Here is an 18,463-nt window from a genome sequence, read left to right as displayed (position 1 = left end):
GCCGCGCCCCCCAGTTGAAAAATAAAAATCATTGGGCCCCCCTCAGAATTTTTCACAATTATGTTATAAACATGGCAATGTTTAAATATGTCTAAACCTATTTAAACATTGCAGTTAAGTACTGTTACCTTTTTAAAACTGCAATAACATGCTTCTGCTTAAAATAAAGGCCTGTTATCTGTATAATATTTATTTTGGCCAGAGTCTGGGGCCCCCCCTGGGATCACTTCAGGCCCCCCTAGGGGGGCCCACCACCCAGTTTGAAGACCTCTGTCTTAAAGCAACAGAGCCACCATTCTGGCCGGTTTAAAGCAAGTGCTCAGTTCCAGGAATTCATTCTTGTAGAGAAATAAATTAACCTCTTTGTCTAGCTCCTTGTTGAGGCCAGTCCCGTAGCAGCTAATTCTGCTGCTGACCAAAACATTTCATCATGTCACCATGTTTGATTCTTAAGTCCTTTTAATGCTTTTATTATTATGTACCATTATAATTGTGTGGTTTATTCATTGCATGACTCACTGGATACATTCTGTTTCCAATTGCCCCATAGCAAATTAACCGCTTGAAACATTACTTAAGGCTGCCCATTGTTTAGTTCGCGTGCCATAATTGTTTTCTTTTCCAGACCTGTCAAAACATTTTGGGGCAGCCCTGTGAGAATGAAAGCCAGGATATACCGGGAACAGGTAAGTTGTTTTTTCTTTGCTGGTTAAAATGAGTTTAGGGTAACCAGCTCAGGTTATTACTGACACTGTTTCAAGTATTGCATTTTTGTGTGATCACCTACTGCATTCTGTGTGTTGTAGTTGTGGTTTGCTTTCACTGAACCAACCCACATGAAAACAGTGATTTGTAGGTTAAAAGTTCCTTACTCAAGACAGTGTCCTTAGTGACTTGTAGAAAGGTGGTCTGAAGTGATGACAGTGTTGTACACATTACTTTTTAGCTTCACTTCAAGAACGTAGAGACATTAAGTTGGAACATCTCCTAACAACTTAGGTCCTCATTCTAATGTGGGTGCAAATCATGATAAGGACCTAAACTCCCATTTGCACCTAAAATGGCATTACAACACACACACACAATCTGGTGCAAGCCAAAGTTACAGATAGCCGATAATTAGAGGTTGAAACCACATACTGGGGTAGTAAGTTGTGCTATTAATGCGTATTCAAGAAGACAAAAAGGCAATGGGTGGATTGCTTGAACTAATTTGGCCATAATCAAAGTCTTTCTTTCTTTTGCCTGCCATATCACTTCAGACAGGAAGCAGCCATATGTACATCGGCATTGGTACTGCTCCAGTAGGAACAGGTCATCATCCAAAACTGGCATCCTCAGTCTCCTCTGAACACGTTCACAAGAAACCACAGACTGGCTTCAGCCTATTTGTGCCTACTCAGCAGGGTGCACCTTGAGGCCTATGGCACGGTGAATGCATGAATCACATCTAAGCATGACCATTGCACTTAGTGCTTCACACTGAAGAAAACAAAAATAAGATCAGTGGACTGCTTGAGTTAATTTCAACCACTGATAATTACTCTGGGCCGCAATCCAGTCCATCATCTTTTAGGAAGGAACCAGCCATGTGCAAATTAGCCTTGGTCCTGCTCCATTAAGAAGAGACTAGCTGAAACTGACAAGCCAGGTCTGCTCTGAAGTGGTTTGAAGTTGTTCCTGTTCCATGGGGACCTGGCTTAGCAGTTCGGGCTGCTGGACTGTTCCTATTGGGGCAGAACCATTGCTGATTTGTATACAGCTAGTCTCTGCCTGGAGTGGCATAGTACGTGAAGGACAATGGACAGGCATGGGACCCTGAGCGATTACCACTGGCTGTGACTATTGTAAACATTCCACTCATTACCTATGTGTTATTCATTAGCTCGTAATTCCTTATTCTGAGGTGCATATTTCGAATTGGGGGTACATTTCAAGCTCAGTAAATACTTTACACCTTCACATACGTATTTCATGGGTGTACACTTTGTGCCTGTGATGAATCACAATTTGCAGGACACGTAGAATTAGGTCCTAAATGTCAAATTCATCTTAATGTCTGCAGTAAAGCCAAGAGGGCCTTCACTTGACAGGTCAGCCCTCCATTAGACTTGAGATGTGATAACTGATTTCAGAGTTTTCTGGCAGCGAAATGGAAACATTGCAATGCAAGTTTCACTTACGGTTTCTCACTTAAAACCAAGTTCTGTTGAAGGGTGTTGTTTTATAAACATCTATGTGGTTTGCCATAGAAGGTTTCAAACTATTGGGCAAGGAAATACTAGACATCTACATAGACAGTGGGCATGGGATTTGCATTGAAAATTATACTTTGATAGGACAGCCAAAATACTTGCACTGCTTCTCCTCAGATTCTTGTTCTGTTGTCACTGGGGGCACAACATGCTGTAGGTTTAGTAAATGAAACCAAATAACAAATCATGAAAAGTCAAATGATAAGGAACTGACTTATTGGAGGTACTAACAGGGTTGATGCATTGCTACTGAAACCACCGGGAGACATATAGAATTTTGGTGAGCTGTGATTACATTAAGTATCAAGTAGTAAGAGGCCTTCTCTCTACAGGGTCCGTCATTGGCCGGAAAGTTGTGTGTTAGTTGCTACTTTGCTAACCTGTTACTGCTTATTATTGTGGCACCACATTATTAGGAGTCTATCACAATAGGTGGGTCCTGTTATGTGTTAGCTTCATCTGACTCCCAGTACTAATGCAATTTCATAACAGAAAGGCATATTAAAGCAAACTATTACTATTACAAACTATTACTATTAATTGTTTTGGCAGTGCTTGTTCAGTAGGAGAAAACGTTGTACTGCACTGGTGAACTAACTTTTGTAACCACCCAGCTGATTGTGATGACATAATAAACTAAGTTTCCTTTATTGATTACACACTATTTTATTAACTTGGTAATAAGGATGCAAAGAATGTACATAGATTAGTAGAATCCTATACTAAAGATTACTATTAAAGTGGAGATGAATATGTGTGAAATCAATGCTGAGGCTTCTATATTCTCTGAGCTCACAAATTATTTAATCTTCACCTCAGATTCTCATCTACCCTTGCCTGTTGGAAGAGACCTGCAATAGAAAATTGATTTAAATACTGTCAACATTACTTAAATATTGAAGTGGGATGGGAGATTGTACGTTGCATAATGATAACGGTATACTTGTAACATTTCAGTTCTATATAACAATAAAGATATACAAAATAACTTTATTCATTAACATTCCCATGGTCTATCTAATGTACTCTGAATCTCAACCTTCTCCATCTCCCTAGCCCAACTGTTCTGCTTCCAGTGCAAAATAAGAAGGGAAGAAATGTTGGGGGGGAATCTGTCAGTGAGTAATCAGGAGAATGGTGGGGGAAGAGGCAGGGGAACTTGCCTAGGCATTATTTGCACCTCAAGTTTTGATCTTGGGAGAAGATGTGGGTTGTGTGGTAGTGCCCTACCTCTTCCTTATTGGCTGTTGGGGGAGAAAGTTAGGTGTCTGGGGTCACCATACTGGGAAAGACCACTTTAATGTTTCTCTGTGTTTCTCTTCCAGCGGTTTGTGATTTAATTGATTCATATAGGGTATCCCACTGCAACGAAATACGTCTTTTACGGAGGCAGCATTATTCTTCTCTTCGAAGTGCTTGACTTTCAGCCAATCCCCAATGATCTACCTCTTCACGTCAGCTGTCTACATTGGGGGCCATGGGTGATTTCTACCTTCATGTTATTTGTCTTTTGGCTAACAGTAAAGCCAGATCCACAAAGCGAGAAAGGGCTTTAGAGAATTTGGACAAGGGTAAAGGCCTAATATACATTTTTCCTATGTGTGCCAGTGAGGGGATTCTGCCAGGCCTGTCAAGGCAGTTCTAGCACAGGCCCAGTAGGTTCGTAAGGACGGGCATGGCCAGAGCATATATGGTAGATCAGCAGGACCTGTGTGACATCTGGGACAAGCTGGGGATCCTGTGGGAAAAATAATGTGTAATTTTTGTGGTGTTAAATATGCCTTATGCACCAGGGAAAACTGTTTGTGTTTAAAATGGGAGTTGCGTGATATCTTGCTGGGATATTCCAGCATGAAACACCACTCCTTGTCATTTAATGCCAAGGCTATATCTTCCTCCCTGCAGGTCCTAAGGAGTGCTAGTGTTGTGTACTTAAGCCTCTGTACAACAACTTGACCAGGTGTCTGCCTGTTCCCATCTCACATATCGCCTGAACCAGTGAATACGTTTGTGGTTCATGGCCCAAGTTGTGCAAACATAACAGGATATTCCAGCAAGCAATAGAAAAGGTAATTCTGGCAAGCCATGCATTTGGGCAAAGTCTTGGTGGGACATCAACCCATCGTCATTGAATAAATCTCCATTTGTGTTAACTTCTACTGCGTCCCATGGGTGGCTTCTAACGGATGTGAGCGGGCCCAGGGGTGACGGTATGCCAAGCAGAGGAATGTTGGGTGCGTAGTGTAATGGACATTTCGTGTATTTTAGACCTTGTTTCCAGTATAGCAGGGCACTATTTAAAAGCAAAGGTAGTTTAGGGGGATGATGCGCTCCCAGTAATAACAGTGTCTGTAACCTGCCCCTCAGTAGGTCTCTAGTGTGTAATTTATTTCTATCAGGTGGATGTCTGGTAGCCAGAACGCCAGCCATTGCAGCTGGCCTGCATAGCAGTACGCCCTAAAGTCTGGGGGTCCCAGTCCTCCCTCGTCTGGGGGGAGTTGTAATTTTTGCAAGGCTCATCCTATGTCTGCCGATCCTCAAAACCAGATCTATAAGCATTGTGTTGAGCTGTCAATAATACTCCATTGTGGCCACTACCAGTAGTTTTATGAAATAATATAACAATCGGGGCAGCATTACCATTTTTGCCAGTGCTATTTATCCGGCCACAGATAAGGGTACAGTGATCCAGAACCGAATCTGCAAGCGGGGGAAGTAATTGTTCTGTTTAAGTTGCCTTCTTAAATCTCAGGAGCTGTTCTGGACTCCTAAGTAACAAAATGTGTGTGGCGCTAATGGGATTGCATTCGTCCCATTTTTATATGTCTAAGTATAGCGTCTTCTCTGAAAGTGAAAACGCATGATTTATTATGATTGATTCTTAGCCCCGAGAGTTCTGCAAATTGAGTGAGGAATGCATTGTCGGGTCAGGGAGATATACTATGAGGTCATCTGCATAAAGTGAGAAGGCATGATGGCGGCGTCCCTGTGGAATACCGGAAGTGTGTGCATTCTGTCAGATTCTATGTGCCAGTGGCTCCATGGACAGTACAGAAAGGAGTAGTGATAAAGGGCACAGATGCTTGTGCCACAAAAGATTGGGTAAGCAGAGAAAATGTATAAACCTGTTCAGGCGCTGACAGTTGGGTCTGTATATAGTAATTTCACCCAATTGATTTAGTACTGGGGAATACCAAATTTCTGCAGTTTTGCAAAGATGTAATCCCAACCTAAGGTATCAAACGCTTGTTGGAGGTCAAGGGAAAGACATCCAGCATCCGGATAGGTCATTTTAGCAACCTCCATTACATGATATAATCTTCTAATGTTTAACAATGTACTACACCGAGGCACAAACCCATTTTGGTCTGCATGTATAAGATTTAATAATAGTGGGAGTAACCTGGTGACTAGGACTTTACTCTATATTTTATATTCGGTGGAAAGCAGGGATAATTGCCTGTAGGCTGACGTCTGTCGGCTCTCTGCCAGGTTTGAGCAGGAAGGCCACCAGGCCCTGAGAAGTAGTGGGTGGGACTGATCTGCTTTTAAGTAGCTTATTATGTAAGTTTTCTAAGTGTGGGAGTACACAGGTGGCATGTGGCATAAAGTTCAACTCGCAGACCATCCAGTCCTGGCGTCTTATTATGTGAGAGATCATTTATTGTGTTACGGATTTCTTCTTGTGTTCAGGGCGCATTTAGTTTCACACTGTGTGTATTGGGGACTAGTCTCCAAAGTCTCACATCATGTGAGAAGCCATGTAAATTGGTTGGAGACTGGGTACAGGGGGCCCTTATAGGTGTATGTAATAGTCTGGAAATGCTGTGTTCATGGATTTTTGTGTTCTAAGTGTGGTCCACTCGGGCATTCATATCAATAGCATAGGTGTAGGGGACTGCTGTGGTTGAATCAAACAGGCCACCATGGCGCCTGCCTTATTGCCCTCTGTGTGTATTTTATTCATGTAAATGCGATAAACTAGCATCCAGAACCATTCCAGGTGTTCCGCATATCGGGTGCGGCAATCCTGTAGTTCTTTTATCTGTGCTTCATTGTGGACCATTACCTGATCTAGGAATCTTAACCAGTTCTCCACCTCTTTTATGTCTTGTATTACTGTTTGGCGTGACTTAGACGAGGTGGACATAGATGCTCTCCGTATAACTACCGTAAATGCTTCCCATTCAACTGCCAACAATAAAGCTGTACCCACATTTCCAATAAAATAAGTTGTAATGTTAGTGGCCAGGGTATCTTTGAAGGCTGTGTCCTCCAATTGACCGGGTTGGAGTCACCATGTGGGCAACCAAGTGGGGACTCACCCCCATACAATGCGTAGTTCGAGCAGGTTATGATCTGATAGGGTCTTACCTAAATGCGTTGTATGAGAAATGCTTCTAAGGAGGTGAGGGGAACAAAAATGTGATCTAGCCAGGAGTGTAGATTGTGTGGGATTGAATAAAATGAGTATTCTCTCATCCACGCGTTCAACTCACACTAGCCATCCAGCATAGAGTGCCCCATGGCCTATTCTTTCAGGACTTTGGCTTTTCAAATCGGGGGCACATTAGGAAGAGGAGCGTAAGACCGATCTAGGACAACATCAAGGACTACATTATAATCACCACCGATCAACCATGGTATTTGGGACCAGTTTGCCAGCATTGCAGAAAGATGTTATAGGAAGAAGTCATGTTCTGTAATGGGGGCATACACACTGCCTAATGCTAATGGTTTACCATCCAGGTTCCCCTATTCTAGCACGTAACAACCGTGTGTGTCTATCTTGGATTTGAGTGTTTGAAACTGTGCACCAGTTTGAATCCAAATAGCTGCTCCTCGTGCATATGCCAAGAATGTTGTAGCACATAATTGCCTTCGCCATTTTCGACGGAACTTTAACACTTCTGTGAAAGAGAGATGTGTTTCTTGTAAATATGCCTCCTGAATCAAGAGGGTGTGTATTCTGTGTCGCTTTTGCGCTGTGCCTATCCCCCTGACATTCCATGCCATTATATTATATGAACTGACTGCAGTTTGCATTAATGTACCTATGGTATAATTCACTTAGATGACTCATTTCTGCCCACAGGAGTTCTCTCAATAGGACATATCCCCATCATAATAAGTTACTGGAGCAGAAGTAACTACCTTCAGAACTGGTGAACCTTATTACTCGATCCAAAGAAAACAAGTCATTCAACCAAAACAGCAAACATAGGAACACAACACATGTTTTGTAACATTTGGTCTGGGGATATGCTAACATTTTCAATGATAGTACCTGTCAAGTATGTAATCCACTAAATAAGTAGGTACAGCCAAACGGGTGGAGTGGCTCCCTTGGGCAACCTAGGAAGAACCACTTTAACACACCAGTTGTGTCAAAAATTTAGCTCAGCCACTGTGCCTGACCTAACAACCATCAGCAGTATAGCCTGTGGCTTCAAACCAGGAGAAATACGTTTGCTTATCAAATATGCAAACAAAGGATACTGTGTCCCAGGAATATAACTTGTAAGGAGAAAAGAAAAGGGGCTGAAATTATTTAACTGTGTTGATGTTTGCAGTGTCACCGTTGGGAACAGTGCTGCACTAGCGTTGAAGTCAGAGTCCCATGATCCATTGTTCAGGGAGCTGGACGATGAGTAAGGGGACCGCCTCTGACATTGTAGCAAGCACCGCCAGATGTTCCTCCAATGTTTGCCTAGGTGTCGGATCACTCGAGGGAGAGCTGCCTGGTGTTGTCATGTTTCTGGCGCTGAGTTATGCTACCAGAAGGGCCACGTAGTTCTCCAGCGGTGTCCAGACAACAAAAAGTGGGATAGTGGGTTTCCAGCCAATCCCAGACTGCCTCTGTGGTATCAAAAAATATTGTTTTCTGGTCATGGAGTACTCGAAGTTGTGCTGGAAACATTAGTGCATAAGGTAGTGCTTAGGCTCACAGTTGACGTTTTAGTGCTAAGAATGTCAACCTTTTCTGCCCGACTTCCAAGGTATAGTCCAGAAATATAGAAATCCTTGAGTTGTGTACTAAGATCGGTGTACACTCTCTGGCTTTTTGCAGGATGGTGTTCCAGTCTATATAGTTCAAGATACGCACAACCATGGGTGGGGCCGGTCATCTCGTGGGTACCCTGTGAGCTCTCTTCACCGTGAAGTGAGATGAGAGGCCTTGTGGTGCTATTGTGTGTTTTAGCCAGTTCTCAATGTATTGAGTCACATTGGGGCCTTCTGCCCCTTCAGACATCCCAATTATTCATACATTGTTATGCAATGCCCTCCCTTCTGCATCCTCTGCCCTGTTGTGCAGGAGACAAACCTGGGTGTGCTAATCGTCTAGTGCAGAGGAGGGGGTAGCTTTTTGTGGACTCAAGTGTTTGAGATCGGCTTGTGTTCTCTTGACCCTGTCTGTGAGCTTGCGATGATCATCATGGAGCAGCCCCAAATCCTTTGCCAATGTGCCAATTCAGAAGTCCATGGCGGCCCGGAGTCTCGGATTTCTTTTAGTGTGAGGTCAAGTTTGTCGGTACCAGGGGTTGGGGCAGTAGGAGGTATTACATCCACTCCTGTGCAGTTGAGCAATCCATTTGATTGAGGAGAGTCGGAGCAGAGGCTGTCCTGGGTAGGAGGAAGGACAGGCTTTGTGTTTTTGCTGCGGCCCATTATGTGAGTCGCTAAAGGCAACTGTCCAAAATATTGCTTGGTGCTGTTCTATATTTAATGGCTAGTGGCTCATTGTTATTGGGTCCAATGAAGTGACGAGGAGCAGTTGTTGTATTATCATCCCAGCGTTACAGGCAGGCCAGGAGTAAGTGTAGGATAGACGCTATCGTCCGAGCACAAAGCAATTATTTTACTGATGGTCTTTCAGTATCTTGGTAATAAACCCGTCAGGAGGAACAATATCCCAGTTCATGGTATATTTTGTGCTGGAGGAACTGAGGGCCTGATTTAAGGAAAGTGGCGCTGCGCCCCTTAGCGCCCCCCTAATGCCACCATGTGTGCCCCGTATCAAAGATACAGCGCACCATGGCAGTAGTTCCAGAACTAGCATCAAAATTTCTGACGCTGGTACGGAGCTTTGCAGGATTAGTGTCAAAAATGTTGATGCTAATCCTGCACAGCCCATTGAGGCCTATTGTAAACAATGGTGTGCCTCCTTTTAGTGCCTGTTTTGAACAGGCATCAAAAGTGCTGAAAAAAATGACGCAAAAAAACTTTTAGATTTCGTTCCACCATTTTTTCGCCCCTAATAGGGGAACGCTCCCTTTGCATACATTATGCCTGGTGCAGGCATAATGTAGCACAAAGGGTTACAAAGTGGTGCAGTGCATGCATTGCGCACTTTGTATATTTGGCACTGTGATTTTGGCCTCGTTTGGCCACATTAGCGTAAAAAAAATGACGCTAATGTGGCACAGGTAGGCACCGGGGGCTCTTAAATCTGCCCCTGAGTCTTTTGCAATGATTCAAGCTGCGCTCTCAAGGCTTAGAGGGAAGAGTGGGAGTTCTGACCTTTTATGCCCATCTCAGTCTGCCCCCCACAGTAATTAGTTTAGTAGGTAGCTGTATTTTGGGTCACTCTTGCATGGCAATTATCCTGGCAATTATCCTGACTGAGGCGAGGTAATCGGTCCTCTTATAAATGTCACTTTTTATTCATCTGTATTTCATGCATGGAGGTCATTGTAGGTTTAGACCCCTCTCTTTGCGCCTGTACTTGACCCTGATACCAACAGTACCCTGGAGGCTCACTATAGGGAGAAGAACTGAAGCCCTGGCTTGCTATAACGCTCCCATTCTGGCCCCCACTGCTATTAGTATGTCGGACAACAGTTTTACAGCGCACACGGTCACCTTTTGTGGAGAAATTGTCCTGGCTGTAATGTGGCAGTCCTTTTGATGCTTTTTGGATACATGGAGATCAGTTTTCCCAAAACATGATGCTGTTTGTTATCTATTCTCCATGCAGGAAGGCCGCCTCAGCTCTTGACCCCCGTCATCTCACCCCCATGCTCCCTTAGTTGTGTGCGAGCAACTCAACTTACCATTCTGCTGATTCTTTGATTCAGGGCTCAGTCGTGGCCTGGCCCAAACACCCGGTTCTGCAGGACCAGGTGGCGTATCAATGTCCCGACCCCTCTCCCAGGACCATTTTTTGTATTTTGTGGTTCCAGCAGCAGCTAGAGTGTTTAAGTGGTCCGGGTCGTCGGTTTCTCCCTCTGTTTTGTACTTGCGGCCTGATTACCACTCTGCTGATTTTCAGTCTCGTGGCCTGATCAGGAGTCGGAACACAGGGTTCACTGCTGGCATCGCTCACACCGTCCGACTCTTCTGGGCCATACCACATGGTGTATCTGTGTATCGGCCCCTCTCTTAGACACCTCTCCCAGTTTTCCGGCAGCAGCTGGGCAGCTCAGAGGGTCTAGGTAGCCAGAGCTTAGCAGGGGGAAGGTGCGCTTCGAATACAATCGGGTGAGGCCGTCTCGTCCAGGGGTTGGCTTTTCAGATGTCGGACTCACACAAGACACGTGGCGTTGCAGGTGTCTAATTTCTGTAATAGATGTGCAGGGTGATGAATGATTATGCTAGTTCCTGGACGCCTGTTGGAAGCCTCACTAAAATGCATTTGCCATCTTAAGTGGTTAGCCACGTCGTCCCCCCTCCAGCAGATCTAGTCTTTTAGGCTTTTCTCAGGTCTTAGACAGCAGATTCAGTCCTATCCTTATATCCCACAGGTTCATGAGTGTGGGTTCCTGGAGATGCTGTATTTGTGCCTTACAGAAGCTAGTGGGTGGGTATGACCTCTGGAAATGCCCTAAATAATGGGATAGAGGCTTTTCTGGGCTAACCCTACCCACTTTAGGCATTTAAAAAATGGTTGAAGTCTTTGGACACACTAAACTTGGCTTTTAGGTGTGTGTATGAGAGGAGTGTACAATGGTAATCTGAGTGTCCTCCCACATCTAACACTAAAATTCCATTTTAGGCAGTCACTATATCTCCAGGCAACTCAGAAACAGAAGTGTGGTAGAGGCAAGCTGAGCTTTTGGCAACAAGACAGTGGATATAGACAAATTGTTTTGGCATTCTGTTTTCATCCCATGAAGTGCACCCCAAATGTTGTAAAACCAACAGACCTGTCGAACAGGTCTTGACACTCCAGCAGGTTCCGACACTGTGATGTCAAAAATAGTTGAAAGACGAAAGAATGGAATAGGCATGGATGTTAGCTACATCGGCTAGTGTAGGCCTCTTTGACGTTAATGAACTCCTTTGGCACTGCCCACCCGCCATCCTGACAAGGTCACAACAACACCTCACCACACTCAAGGCTGTTGTTCCTGTCCTGGTAGGAAGTTCACACCTCATCCACGCCTGCTGAAATGTTAATTACTGCCTGGCAGAAGTGGGAAAACAAAATGAAGATTTAGCTCCCAGTGACTTCAGACAGGGCAAAGGTAACTTTTTAAAAGTCATCTTTTCAAACTGTTCATTACAAAGTGAATTGTGGTTGTAATAAATATTTCAAAAAGCCCAAAAAACATCTGTACCTGTTTCCTAGCTCTGGATAATATTTGTGACACTTAATATTGTATCCCTGTGCTTTCACATGAAGCAGCCAACACAGCTACAGTGAAAATAGCTTTTAGGACTTTTTTTTTTACTGTAAGGACATATGTGATATTAAACGTTTAGATGTCTTGCTTCTGAATACCATACACCCTGCATTATGGGCAATAAGGCCCATTTAGGGATGACTTCTGCATATTTTAAAGGGAGGCATAAGCCTGTCAAAAGGGGTTATTTGGACAGGTCGAATTTGCAGTTAAAACCTGCACAACCAGGTGGCAGGCCTGCAGTCATGTTTACATTGTCAATGTAGTCTGCGGCATAATGGGTTCTGCAGTCCACTTGTGACATTTAACTTATAGGCACTAGTTACCAATTGGTAACATATTCATATATTACCATATAACCTCTTTAAATTTCATTTAAAGCGTAAACAAAATGTGCTTGATATAATTTTGAACAGTAAAACTTGGTTACAATGCTTGTTTTTTTCTGCTGATACTCTTTATCCAGTTGCAAAGCACAGTTGTGTGCACATTTGTAGGGCATTAGGCAACAGAAGAGTTAATGGTGTAGAGTTCTCTATTACTTTTCAGGTAAGACATCCAAAGATAATTCTCAATCAAAGTGGATGCCAGGGTAAGGAGGGGTTTAAAAGCACCCTTCGGGTATGTTACAGGCATGCAGTGTTTGTAAATACAAGCAACTGCTGAGCTGGGACACATGACACCTCTCAGCCTCCTTTGGTCTTGGGTAAGGGGAACAGTGTCCCCTCTCACAAAATAGTTGGGGAACTCCATTCACCCGTGTAACCCCTCTCGCTCCCCCGGCTTGCGCCCTGAGTGTCGGTCCAAAATTGCACTGGCATCAGTGCAAATCATTCTAATTAACCCATCCTGGTGGATTTTGGACCATTAATGCATGCTTATTAAAATAGATGCCCCATGTTTTTAAGAGGGGTTTCCTGAAACTGCAGAGTACTGTTGAGTGAAACACCTATCCGTGTACCCCTACAGTCAGTAAAGCTGAGGCAGTTTACAGCAAGAGGAAAATGGTGGTCGCCTCAAGGTAGATCAGTAAGGATTATAAATGTTTTCGAAACAAAAGGCAAAATCATTAAAACAACATAAAAAGTTATTGTACTTCTAACTAAAGATTCCCAAAGATAAAAACAAGTGACAAAGAGGTAGCTTATAACCGTGGGCATGTTGTGCCAGTGAAAATAAATGTGTCCCATTAAAACATGTTATAGGGAACAGGTATACTAGTAAACGTAGATTTACACTTTTATTACTACAGTGTGAAGGGCAGGATCTTTGTTATTGCCGCAATACAGGCTAGATTAATGCACGTTTTCTTCATCTGTGCTCTGGCTCTGCTTGAATATCTTGGTTTATAAATTCCACACAAAAAAGGCCAACATGACAAAAGCCATACGTGCATGGTATAGTATGTTGTTTATTACCATTGGCGAGGGAGGGCTGAGACATCATGACCCACTCGAGAATTCACCTCTTGTGAGTCATCCTCTTTCCCTCACTCAATAGTAAGAAATAGCATGACACTCTATGTGCCTGCATATGTAGTACATACTGAAGGGCATATTTACAAGTCACTTGTGCCCCCGTTGCTTCCCTTTTTTCAATGCAATGGCAACGTAAACACTGAAATCATATCTATGAGGCCACACAACGCTGCTTTGTGTGGCTTTGAATGGCCTCATAGATATGGAGTAAGGCAAAGCTGCACAAATCGCTACGTTGCCTTATTCTGTGCAAGGGAGGTGTTCCCTGGGCTTTGCAGTAGATGTTCCCAAGCAACACCCAAGGACATTGACACATCCCCAGATTTACAAGACCTTGTAAACTTGGGGATGCACCAAGGCCTTAAGCCTCCCCAGAGAAGGAACGACAAGGACAAGTATCTATTTCTCCTTGTTTTTTCCCCTTTCTATGTGTGTTGTATTCAGCAGCACACATAGAAGAGGAAAGAGCCTCCCAGGACTGTTTTTGTGCAGGAATGTGCCCCTTAAAGCACAAAAACAATCTTGCCAACAAGACACCCTTGTACAATGGTGCAAGGGTGGCTGCATGGTCTCTAGGCTTCCAAAACGGCACCAGCTCAGTGGGAAAGAACAGGAATGTGGCGTATGCCATAGATACAGCACTGGCCTGCCCTTTCCCCTTGATGCAGGGCACTGCCTGCGCCAAAATTCCATAAATATGGGCCTGAATTTTCAGACACTGACTTACATGGTAGCATAAGTACTGAACTTGAGTTATATCTTAACAAAACCACCTGCCCAATGGTTACAACGAAAACACCAACAGTAATGGAAATATAAAGAGATCTACATATAAATACACAGAATGTTTATTCCAAGCCACACCTCTTCCTCCGGAGCTGACACACAGAAAGCCTTAACAGTGTGAATCTGAAACCTTTTCAGCCGTATGGACCCCGTGCCCAGGGGGCTGCCTGTCCTAAGGCAAGCAGCAAGATCTTGGCAGAGCTTAACACACAGTGCACACAGTGAGTTCATGCTCAACGACATCAGAATGGCACAATCTTGTGAATAGCCCTAGCACAGGAGCTAAGCCTAAATATGCACCACAACGACCAAACCATTCACAGATAAAATAAATGCAACCATATTTTAACAATAGGTAGGAAATACTTTCATATGTGTATCTCATTTCACAAAACCAAATATTGCCTTGGAAAAATACATTTTGATAAGAGGATTCAGCAGGAATAACGTCCTTGTAATGCTGCAGTTTTTCTGATAATTCTGCAAAGTCGCTAATTACTTGGCCATTTAGTTGAAAAGTATAATATTACAACTCTTTTTCTTTGTTTTTGGGTAAAGTGTCAGTAGTATCATATAATAATGTGACTTCGTTCTACCACAAATCAACTGGAGTCAAACATGGTCATATATTGAAGTTTATTAGTTGTTTCTTTTCATCATCAGGAACGCCTTGTCCCCACGTCCTCACAGTACGTTCTGTCTTCTCTTTCTGACTCCCCTCTCATTCCCCTTAGCATTCCATCTAAGAACCCTCCTGCATCTTACAAATCTCTCCCAATAAATCAAGATATAGCACATCCCTTTTTACTACTAATAAGAAAAACTTGACAGAAAAAGAACTCCGTCATAAATGTACATACCTACGATGCATTGGATATAAATTGTGTCAATATGTAACAATGCATGGTAATAACTAAATTACAAAGGGTGCATTTAACCGAATAAATTTCAGCATAACGATTAATTAATATCCTAGTCATAAAGTCACAAATTATAGAATTATGCGTGTTTAAGTAAATTATATATGTAAACCAGTGTATCAATAAGAAACATTGATATGAACAAATCTTAAGAAAACCACCATCACAATATGCCTGACATAAGCACAATAAGGTAGTGTACCAGACAGTCAAACAAAACCTTGTAACCATCCTGGTCTCTTTCTCTGTCTCTTCTTCTGTTGACTCTTGAGATCAGTTACAGGATCCTTAGCATCAGAGGAAAAGCTACCAGAAAGATTGGGATTTTTTTGGGTGCATTCACATCCCTTTTTACTATTTTTGACATACTCCATACCTTACCAGATTCCATCACTCCCACATTCTTTGTAACCCATTTGATTTAAAGGGACTCATGAAACTGGGTTCACCATTCTTCACAAACTGAGGTTTCTTAATGTACACCCAATCACCTACACACCATCTTCCTCTCCTTGCATCGTGTAATTCATCATAGTGTTTTTGAACCTCAGTTGATGTTCTCTTATCACACCTCCTTCATACACTTTTGCATCTCCAATATAAGGAGAAAGTTTAGTCCTTGCAATTCTACCTCTCAACCCCTCAAACAGAGACATTCCAGTTATTTTATTTGGAGTAGTCCTGTGAGCCCACAGTGTTTCTCTGAGGGTGTCCGATAAAGAGGTACCACTTTGCAACACCCCGTCATCATTTTATTCATGACCTCACCATTTGCTTGTGGATGGTAAAGTGCTGTAAGTTGATGATCCACTCCCATTTTACTCAGAAACTCTCCAAACTAATGTGACACAAACTGTGCCCTAGTGTCACTCACCACATGCCTGGGCAGCCCTTCTCTGGAAAAATGTTCTTTCAAGAACTCACAACCTCCCTGGAAGTTATGGAGCTATAGTATTTGGCAACAACCCAAGCAACCAAAACAAGGAGAAACCTTTCAGATGCACTCAAACATTCAAATGTCCTTACAATATCTATACCTAGTTTATCCAGTGGGTCAGTAGGTATTTTTACAGGCTCTCATGGTGGTTGTCTCTCAACCTTCATTTTGTCAGTTTGTGCACCATAATACAATCTCCCACAACATCCTTTACCATTCTGTCCATTTCTTGGCACCAGTACTTTTCTCGCAATCTTCCTTTCGTCAAATTCCTACCTAGGTGACCTTCATGAGCTAAGCACACTACTTTGCTCTGCAAATTCTCAGGATGGATTTTTTTGTTGCACCTGCATAAAAAGTTTTCTTTTAAGTACAGTTCTTCCTTGATAACCTGAAAATATTTTTCCTCTTCGCTCAATTTTTTTATATCCAGCCAGCCATTGAGCACAAATTCACTAATCTTGTTGTACAGCTTGTCATCCTTTCTCGCCAGGTCCCACTCATTTTCTTCACAGCTTCCTGGCTTACCCAAGACTCTAATTCCTGCTTTTTGAGTTTATTTCATTCTCACTCTTGATAGGTAGCCTAGAGAGGCAATCAGCTGCTTTGTTTTTTATACCTTTGACATATCTCACCTCAAAATTAAACATTTCCACTTCTTCCATCCATCTGTTTACTCCGGGAGTAACATGTGCAGTATCCTTGCATGAAAATACATAAACTAAAGGCTTATGATCACTCCTTACTACAAAGGGTATCCCCCAGAGATAAAACTTGAAATGCTGAATTAACAGTATGCATGCCAGTGCCTCTTTCTCTATCACGGAATAATGACACTCAGAACCTCTCAAAGTTCTGATAGCAAATGCCACTACCTTTTTCTCATGTTTGCTCCCCTGGGTTAGCACAGCACCTAACCCATATAAGCTGGCATCCACTATCAAGATTTTTTTTTTCCATATCAAAATGTCCTAATGTAGGCATTTTACACAGTTGTTGTTTCATAGATTCAAAACCTGCCATGCATTCTTTGTTCCAGTCAAACTTCACCTCTTTCCTGAGAAGCACCCTCATGGGATTATATGACGGAACACCGAATTAAAAACAACTACTAACCTTAACAACGAGGTCGGAACACCGACCTCGTCCTTACTACTAATGATTTTACCACAAATGCCTTAACAACGATATTTCGTTGTAAAGGCATTCCCGATAAAATCATTAGCAATAGGCACCATTCACCCTACATCCCTCACCCCACCCCCCCAACCCCACCCCAAAACCTAAAGCCCCCTGACCCCCACCCACTCCCTAAAACCAAAAACGCCCCACCCCCCCAACCCTACCCTAAAACCTAAAACCCCCTGACCCCCACCCACTCCCCAAAACCAAAAACGCCCCACCCCTGACCCCCCACCAACTCCCCAAAACCAAAAACGCCCCACCCCCCCAACCCCACCCTAAAACCTAAAACCCCCTGACCCCCCACCCACTCCCCAAAACCAAAAACGCCCCACCCCCCAACCCCACCCTAAAACCTAAAACCCCCTGACCCCCCACCCACTCCCCAAAACCAAAAACGCCCCACCCCCCCAACCCCAGCCCAAAACCTAAAACCCCCTGACCCCCCACCCCCTCCCCAAAACCAAAAACGCCCCAACCCCACCCTAAAACCTAAAACCCCCTGGCCCCCCCACCCACTCCCCAAAACCAAAAACGCCCCACCCCCCCAACCCCACCCCAAAACCTAAAACCCCCTGACCCCCCATCCCCTCCCCAAAACCAAAAACACCCCACCCCAAAACCTAAAACCCCATAACCCCCACCACCTCCCCAAAACCAAAAACACCCCACCCCCCCCAACCCCACCCCAAAACCTAAACCCACCACTTACCTTCGCCAACTCCCTTCTTTGTACCTTAACCACGCATGTTCGTTGTTCAGAACATACGTAGTTAAGGCACAAAAATACGAAGTCGTGGTTAAAAAAAGCGTTGTTACGCTTTCGTTAACCACGACTTTCGTAATAAAAAAGTCGTAAAAAAGGATGTTTCCCCCCTCATGGGATGTACAAATGATGCAAAGTTCTCAACAAATTTAGAATAGTACTCTGAAAGACCAAGAAATGATCTCAATTGCTCCTTGTTCTCCGGTACCAGTGATCCGACCATTGATATCACCAAATACAACTTAGGACTTATTCCTTCTCCTGAAATAGTATGGACAAGATATGTAACTGTGCCTACTCTGAACTGGCATTTTTCTCTCTTTACCATGAGTTCTGCAACTTGCAGCTTCAACAATACTTTTTCCAATGTGTTGTCATGATCTACTCTGTTCTTACCATAAATCAATATTTCATCCTGGAAAAACAAAATCTGTTCTACACCTTCAAGTACCTTCCTCATCGCCCTCTGAAAGCACCTTGGGTGAGTAGTGCGCTTTACAAATTTCTGATTGA

The 18,463-nt window shown here is 43.4% G+C and overlaps 1 protein-coding gene across 6 annotated transcripts in view; it reads left to right on the top strand.

Moving 5' to 3' along the window:
• ARHGEF28 (Rho guanine nucleotide exchange factor 28) overlaps positions 1-18,463 on the top strand; it is an 892,610-nt gene that overhangs the window by 565,519 nt on the left and 308,628 nt on the right. For all 6 annotated transcript variants that reach the window (XM_069223983.1, XM_069223974.1, XM_069223958.1 and 3 more), the window contains exon 9: positions 626-686. In XM_069223983.1, coding sequence (XP_069080084.1) covers positions 626-686 — 61 coding nt within the window. The remainder of the gene's footprint in view (positions 1-625; positions 687-18,463) is intronic.

This window comes from Pleurodeles waltl, chromosome 1_1, assembly GCF_031143425.1.
Source record: "Pleurodeles waltl isolate 20211129_DDA chromosome 1_1, aPleWal1.hap1.20221129, whole genome shotgun sequence".
NCBI lineage: Eukaryota > Metazoa > Chordata > Amphibia > Caudata > Salamandridae > Pleurodeles > Pleurodeles waltl.
The sequence above is the reverse complement of the archived record's forward strand: the minus strand, read 5'-3'. Positions and strand labels throughout refer to the sequence as shown.